Source organism: Rhincodon typus, chromosome 23, assembly GCF_021869965.1.
Source record: "Rhincodon typus isolate 14 chromosome 23, sRhiTyp1.1, whole genome shotgun sequence".
Taxonomy (NCBI): domain Eukaryota; kingdom Metazoa; phylum Chordata; class Chondrichthyes; order Orectolobiformes; family Rhincodontidae; genus Rhincodon; species Rhincodon typus.
Window position 1 is genome coordinate 20,973,495 of NC_063354.1, and position 8,512 is coordinate 20,982,006.

General features: G+C 38.7%; 2 protein-coding genes across 5 annotated transcripts in view; both read left to right on the forward strand.

The window, feature by feature from the left end:
* rpl38 (ribosomal protein L38) overlaps window positions 1–8,512 on the forward strand; it is a 474,590-nt gene that overhangs the window by 448,881 nt on the left and 17,197 nt on the right. The window lies entirely within an intron of this gene.
* abca5 (ATP-binding cassette, sub-family A (ABC1), member 5) overlaps window positions 1–8,512 on the forward strand; it is a 132,074-nt gene that overhangs the window by 35,150 nt on the left and 88,412 nt on the right. For all 4 annotated transcript variants that reach the window (XM_048611021.1, XM_020530313.2, XM_048611019.1 and 1 more), the window contains exons 7-9: window positions 4,236–4,424; window positions 5,919–6,066; window positions 7,233–7,410. In XM_048611021.1, the coding sequence (XP_048466978.1) occupies window positions 4,236–4,424; window positions 5,919–6,066; window positions 7,233–7,410 (515 nt within the window). The remainder of the gene's footprint in view (window positions 1–4,235; window positions 4,425–5,918; window positions 6,067–7,232; window positions 7,411–8,512) is intronic.

Sequence of the window (8,512 nt, forward strand, 5' to 3'; positions counted from 1 at the left end):
TCAGAGGAGCAGGAAAGCCAAAGTTTTCTGAAGAAGGGTCCAGACCCGAAACGTCAGCTTTCCTGCTCCTCTGATGCTGCTTGGCCTGCTGTGTTCATCCAGCTCTACACCTTGTTATCTCAGATTCTCCAGCATCGGCAGTTCCTACTCTCTCTGAATCACTTTTTTTATATGCTGTTTATTAACTAATTATTTTTCACAGGTGATGAGAAGAGCTTCACTGTATATTATGAATAGATGCTTTTCTGCACTGATTGTTTACAAGATGCAAATTCATTTAGGTTCCTTAGAATTTTACCTTATAAGTAATACAGCTGCAACAGAATAAAAAAACTACAACAACCACTGATTGATACCTCTCTTTTTTTAAAAAAATATTGTCAGAAGTCTCACAACATCAGGTTATAGTCCACAGGTTTATTTGAAATCATAAGCTTTCAGAGTGTTGCGCCTTCATCAGGTGAAGTCCAGTGATTTCAAGTAAACCTGTTGGACTGTAATCTGGTGTTGTCTGACTTCTGACCTTGTTCACCCCAGTCCAACACCTGCACCTCCACATCATTTTTAAATATTGGCAGAGCCCTATGTTAGTTACCTGCAACTTTTTAAATATCTACGGGGTGACATTCTATGTCTTATAACAAGATGGGAATTTGACATACAAGTTCATTGAACTTACAGCACAGAAATAGTCATTTCAATCCAACTTACCCTGCACTATATATCGGGGCCCCAACGCTGACCCCAGTACACGCCTTCCTCCAAGCTGATGAAACATTCATTAACCAATAGTTTCTGTTTCCTGTCGCTCAGCCAATTTCATATCCATGTTGCTGCTACCTCTTTTATTCCATGAGCTATAATTTTGCACAAAGGTCTGCTCTGCAGCACTGTATCAGATGGCTTTTGGAAGTCCATTTACACCACAGCAGCAACATTTCCTGGATCAACGCTCTCTGTTACCTTTTCGATTTGAAAATCCAAGTACAGTAAACATTGTTTAAACCAGCACTCTTGATAAACCGGGAAAAATTATATACCTGAAATACTGAAGTTTATTGTATTATTATTGAGTGAGATTCTTAATGAGTACTTTGCGTCGGTATTCACTGAGGAGAGGGACATGATCGATGTTGAGGTTAGGGATAGATGTTTGATTACTCTAGGTCAAGTCAGCATTAGGAGGAGGGAAGTGTTGGGTATTCTAAAAGGCATTAGGGTGGACAAGTCCCCAGGTCCGGATGGGATCTATCCCAGGTTATTGAGGGAAGCGAGAGAGGAAATAGCTGGGGCCTTAACAGATATCTTTGCAGCATCCTTGAGCACGGGTGAGGTCCTGGAGGACTGGAGAATTGCTAATGTTGTCCCCTTGTTTAAGAAGGGTAGCAAGGATAATCCAGGAAATTATAGACCGGTGAGCCTGACGTCAGTGGTGGGGAAGCTGCCGGAGAAGATACTGAGGGATAGGATCTATTTACATTTGGAAGAAAATGGGCTTATTAGTGATAGGCAGCATGGTTTTGTGCAGGGAAGGTCATGTCTTACCAACTTGATAGAATTCTTTGAGGAAGTGACAAAGTTGATAGATGAGGGAAGGGCTGTAGATCTCCTCTACATGGATTTAAGTAAGGCGTTCCATAAGGTTCCTCATGGTAGGCTGATGGAGAAAGTGAAGTCGTGTGGGGTCCAGGGTGTACTAGCTAGATGGATAGAGAACTGGCTGGGCAACAGGAGACAGAGAGTTGTAGTGGAAGGGAGTTTCTCAAAATGGAGAACTGTGACCAGTGGTGTTCCACAGGGATCCGTGTTGGGACCACTGTTGTTTGTGATATACATAGATGATCTGGAGGAAGGTATAGATGGTCTGATTAGCAAGTTTGCAGATGACACTAAGATTGGTGGAGTAGCAGATAGTGAAGGGGACTGTCGGAGAATGCAGCAGAATATAGATAGATTGGAGAGTTGGGCGGAGAAATGGCAGATGGAGTTCAATCCAGGCAAATGCGAGGTGATGCATTTCGGAAGATCCAATTCAAGGGCAAACTGTACGGTAAACGGAAAAGCCCTGGGGAAAATTGATGCACAGAGAGATCTGGGTGTCAACGCAGGTAGATAGTGTGGTCAAGAAGGCATATGGCATGCTTTCATTCATCAGATGGGGTATTGAGTACAAGAGTTGGCAGGTCATGTTACAGTTGCATAGAACTTTGGTTTGACCACATTTGGAATACTGCATACAGTTCTGGTCACCACATTACCAAAAGGATGTGGTTGCTTTGGAGACGGTGCAGAGGAGGTTCACCAGGATGTTGCCTGGTATGGAGGGCGCTAGCTATGAAGAGACGTTGAGTAGATTAGGATTATTTACATTAGAAAGACGGAGGTTGAGGGGGGACCTGATTGAGGTCTACAAAATCAAGAGAGATATAGACAGGGTGGATAGTAAGAAGCTTTTTCCCAGAGTGGGGGACTCAATTACTAGGGGTCACGATTTCAAGGTGAGGGAGGAAAAGTTTAAGGGAGATATGCGTGGAAAGTTTTTTACGCAGAGGGTGGTGGGTGCCTGGAGCGCGTTGCCAGCAGAGGTGGTAGAGGTGGGCATGATAGCGTCATTTAAGATGTATCTAGACAGATACATGAATGGGCAGGGAGCAGAGGGATACAGATCCTTGGAAAATAGTTGACAGGTTGAGATAGAGGATCTGGATCGGCGCAGGCTTGGAGGGCTGAAGGGCCTGTTCCTGTGCTGTAATTTTCTTTGTTCTTTGTTCTATCATGATTTACATTGATTGTGTGGACCTCTTGATAAACCTGAATATTTGATCAATTGGCACGCACCTGGCCTCATAGGTGCCGGTTTATAAAAAAGTTTGCTGTATGTTAAATGTACTATATTAATGCTTCTATAATGAGACATTAATGCCCATTCTACTTCTGGTTACCCTGGAAAGGTAAAGTGTCTCAAAGGTTTGAGTGCAGGTGAAGCTAGCTCTTTTGCACTGGGACTAAGCTGGAACAATGAGAGGTGTTCGCCACTAATTGGATGCTGTTGTCAAGCCAAAAAGGCATTCTGCTTATCAAATAAATGAATAATGTGGTATATGAATCTCAGTGCTAGAGTGACGCTAGGTATGTAAATCATACCCCAAAAGACACTAACAGAATATATCACATAGCATATCCATTTGGCTGTTTATAACAAAAAAGGTACTGTCAAACTATCCAACCTGTCTGTGTTTGCAAAACTTAAAGCACAAGTGTTCAACTTATGACTTTGGCATTTGGGTAACATTTGCTAAATAATCTTGAGCATGCAAAAAATTATGTTCACAACCAATTTAAGATTGTCAGTCAAGCTCACACTGCATTGCACTTGTGTGGACTGGCAGCTAAATATTTATACATGGGACCTTATTCTTTGCAGATAGAAAAACATGGACACACACTGTAACTGTTTTCAACAAAAGATCTTTGCTCAGGACAGTACCTTGACCAATCAGAGTCAATCTGCCTGGCTTAAAATTTAAACAAGACTCGGCAGTTAACTGTCAGCCATCAACACATCCATTTATCAAAAGCTGCTTGCCAGCCAATCATCACTCTCCATTCATATGGTATAAATGCTGTTTTCCCTTTACAGTGGTATTCTTGTGAACTGTCCTGATGAATACAGGATAAAAGCTTTGATAAAATTTGTCTTTTTCATAAGCACTCAAGTGTTTATCATTCTTCAGAAACTTGAATCATATTGGTCAAGCATGGTTTGCCCTTTTGAAATTCTTATTGACTTCTCTTATGTGGTGTAGTTGCTGGATATTCCACTATTACTACTTTGATTAATTTTGTTTACTACTGCTGGTGCGAAGCTGACAGTTTTACTCCCTTTGGCTTGCTCTTGCTCCCTACCTAAAGAAAAATGAGAATCGTATGGGTTGTACTCTGATCAGTCCACTGTAATTTTTTTAAATATGTAAACATGTATCTGTTGTCTGTATTTACTAGCTTGTTTTACTATGCATGGATGTAATCAGTCTGGATTAAGAACTACATAAGATTTTTACAAATTTAGCTTTTAAACACTTTGGAAGGGGTGGACTTGATTGGTCAATTAGCAATTTTTTATGCTCTGATTTCTTTGTTCATAAATGTAATATATTGAGAATGTTATTTTTCAGCAAGAGAAACTTAAGCCCAAATGGACTATAACTTTAAAATCTAAATCTTTTCTTTTACAGATTCCCTTTTCATTTCTGTTGACTCCACTTTTTAAGAATCAGAAGATTGCTGGTTTGGTTGGATCCTTAATGCTGATGGGTTTTGGATTGTTTAGCCTTCCTACAATTCTGGTCAGAGATTTTCCAGTATCTGCTGTGTGGGGACTATGTGTATTCTCCCCTAGTGCCTTAGCCATTGGAATTGCACAGGTATTCAGATGCAGGGAACTAATTTTGTTGGGTAAATGTGGTTTATCTCAATATTTATTGACCAAAATTTCCCACACCTGACTCACTAGCCATTGCATCATTCCTGTTGTCTTCAACAGGAGTTGGATTTAAAAATTTAAATGAGGCTAGGCTTAACATGGCTTTTGCCTCACATTGCTGTCGGTGTTGGTGTTTCTCACTTTAAGGTGTCACATTCACCAAGAAGGAGCCTGGTTAAAAGCAGAATATAAACCTAATAATTCTTCTTTTTTTACATTTATTGCTGTACTGAATGATATTTTGTTAAAGTCCTTAAACTGATGGCATACCCAATTTACACACCCAGTTCTTTCAATTTCAGCTATTTTTCTGCTTTTTAAAAAATATTGGGCTGGATTTTTTTGCACAATTAACAATGAGGCTAACAAACTGTTGCCAAACATTAGATAATTTGCGCACACCAATTTCAAAACTATCATATGATATAATCTACATTGTAAAATGTCAACATCAGTAATGCAGAATGCACTTTACTAGTTTATACACCATGAGTGGTCATGTTATTTTTGCTTAACTGAATTTCTGTATTAAGTAGAGTTTGATCTTTCTTTTGCATTGTTTACTTGACTGCTTGGTCTGGCATGCAGTCAGTTCCCAGTTTTACCTTTAATACTCTGGCTACAGAGAAGTTTTTGGAGAACTAGGAACACAAAGAGGGGGGAGTTTTTTCCTTCATGTTTACTTTTAGCTGATTCTACCCTGCTATTTGGCTTTAACTATTTGTGGCCAAAACTAGTTTTATCCACATCAAAACAATTAATTACTTTATTGCCATGTGCGAGATAGGAAACTGAGTTTGGTAATTTTGTCCTTTGGGGATTGTTTCTACAAACGCATCTATCCCTATGCTGACACATTGTACTGGCATAATATTTAATGAAACAAATGTGCCAGTTACTCTAGCGAAGCTTGTTCCTCAGACCCATGAAAATCACTGAAATGCTTCTTTATTCAGTTGTAAATGAGTATAATATGAATAATAATTTAATCTGTGCACATTATAACTACCCATCCATGATTTCCCTATAATTTCGTCCTGGAGCTGAACTGATTTTATTGGGTTTTCTCATCCTTGAATTGCAATGCTCTGTGTTTTGAAATTTACAATCTGCTAGAACTAATAATCTTAGCTAAATTATTTCAGACATTTGAAGTTTGAGTAGTTGTTTTTGTCCAAAATAGCCACTGTGTCCAGTTGTACAAGATACCTTCTAGTTAGACTGGCAGCTGTAACAATATAAATTCTATTACTGCACTGTTGGTTGCTGTCAGTGGAAATGTTCTTCTCTCTTTTTCCCACCACCCCGAAATCTGTTTACGAACTGGCGTAAATTTGGTTATTTTTCTGTCAACTATGATTCAGATTGTATGTCACGCACTTGGCCTTGTTTCTTGCTGGATGGTATTTTAATTGAAACTCTTTGTTTTTGTTAGGTTGTGCTTCTTGAAGCTGTTGGTGATGGCGCTCAGCCCTCGAATCTGTCAGCAAGCCCATTCCCTTTATACATACCTCTTTTCATGTTAGTCCTGGACAGTGTCCTGTATCTGCTTATTGCTGTATATCTTGACCAAGTTCTCCCAGGTATGTAAATATGCAAATAAAGCAGTGATTTCATCTTTTAGATACACGAGAAGCTATTTAATTTGCCAGTAGGAATTGCTAGGTGCAATTTGATAACCGAATTGAAATAACAACACAGATTGGTAAATTAGTGCATGAGCCATAATTTTCTAAGACCTTTGCCAGTTGTATAAGTGTGATACACCCTGCAAAAAGAGAATTTGATTGGTCATTGTTTAAAAGGAATTATTGGGTGTATTCAGTACTGAACCAATCAGCTCTTTGTTGAATAGAAAAATAGATTTTCCCTGGGTGCTGGGCTAGACCTTTAGTCAACTTGAATTCTTCAGATTACGTCTGAATTTTTTAAACCACTTGTTGCATGCTGTATTTCTTTTGAATCATACTTGTTTTGAAAGCTGAAGTGGAATTTATTTCCTGTGTTTTTAAATATTTCTGTGTGTTACATTATTTAAATGATCATTGTTCATTTAAACAGGAGCATTACTATAAATTAAATGTTATTTGAACAGTATAACCATATTTGCACATGTACTGAAGCATCATACTTGAAGCACTTAAATATCTACTATTGTTATGCACAGAGGATAATTTCTAGGGGCACATATGAAAATGTAGAAATGGAATATGGTATAAGTATTATGCTTCATATCTTATTGTGCTTTATACAGTCTTTGCAAAAACTGCATTGCAAAGCCATGGAGAGTTACAACTAAAATTGCATTGCACAGAGCATTTTGTTTTGAGTTCTGTGCTGAATGCAAGAGAAAAATTAGATTTCTATCTAAGGATAGCAAAGTAAAGTTTTACTTATCTGTTTGCCCCTTTGTTGTACCTTTGCAAGTTCTATTTACTGAGGTAAGCTCAGTATCATTGTGTGTTCTGATAAGGGTAGGTTGCATAGAATTAACTTGTTTGATTTCAAAATCTTCTTTAACTTCCTCTGTTGCATTAGAAATATAATGTCTAAAACTGCTCTTTTTCCCTGTTGGTCCAAGATAATTCTGTCTTTGCTGCTATGCTCAATGTGTGATTAGTGATTTTAATAAATATACGTGGTTGTTTGATCTTAGTTTCAGTAATGAAGAAATTTTATAATATTTCAGTATTTATTATTTCTCATTCAGCATGTTTTTGTCATAAGTTTCCTTCCTTTGTATATTTAGGTGAATTTGGGCAACGTCAGCCTTTTTTCTACTTCCTTAAACCCTCATATTGGTTCCATAAACAGAAACATTATAATCACATTGATTCAATTAGCGAAATTGAATTTGGCCTTGGACCTGCATTTAATGAGGTGGTGGAAGCAGTGCCTACAGAACTTAAAGGAAAAGAAGCAATCAGGTATGAACAGCATCCAAAAGTAACTTCAGCTTGAAGTCTGACCAGGTGTTGCCATTTTAATTGATGGACTTCCTGAATTCTAATGTAACTGTGGCAGAACTGATGGCCAGTAACTATGCTAAGTAGGTCACTATGCTGTTCTTTGATGTCTAAGTAGATGTTAAAATGTGTTATGAAGTAATGTTCTTTGGCTTGTGAGTTACACTATTACACAGGGAAGATGTGTTGACCTAGTAGCGTAATACACAGGTAGGCCTGGGTGCCAAAAATTGAATTACAGAAAGGTCCTCATGCAGTAGTGTGCAAAATGATTTGCCATGAACTCTGTAAATTATAATGCACCTGCTGTAAGTATAATAGTGTTCTATGCAATTGTCCCTTAACTGTGGCTCGTTGGTTAGCACTGCTGCCTCACAGCACCAGGGACCTGGGTTCAGTTCCAGCCTCAGGCAATGATCTGTGTGGAGTTTGCACATTTTCCCTATGTCTGCGTGGGTTTCCTCCGGGTGCTCCGGTTTCCTCCCAAAGTCTAAAGATGTGCAGGTTAGGTTGGATTGGCCGTGCTAAATTGTCTATAGTGTCCAAGGGATGTGTAAGTTAGGTGGATTAGCCACGGGAAATGTGAGGTTATAGGGATAGGGTAGGTGGGTGAGTCTGGGTGGGATGCTCTTTGGAGAGTCGGTGTGGTCTTGTTGGGCTGAATGGCCTGTTTCCACACTGTAGGGATTCTGAGATGTCCAGTACAATTTCTTATCTGCTCCAAAAGGTGATAACTATCGTTGTATGCAGACCAAAAGGAATAGATTTACAAGTAAAGTAATACGCAACTAGTTTCTGGTCATAGAAATTCTTAAATAATAGAAGATCAGCCCACTAAGGGTTAAAGGGCCTTTTTGAGAATACATTTCTTAGGCCATTTATTATAAGACAACATTTCTGAATTAAACAAATGACCTTCACAATGTGATGGCTGTATACAAACGTTGGAAAATTCTTGTATGATATTTCATAAACAGTTGTCAAGGAGACTGAATTGTATTAAGGTGCAAGATAGATATTCATTACTTATCTCAGTTCAAATGCCTCTGAATGAAGACATGTC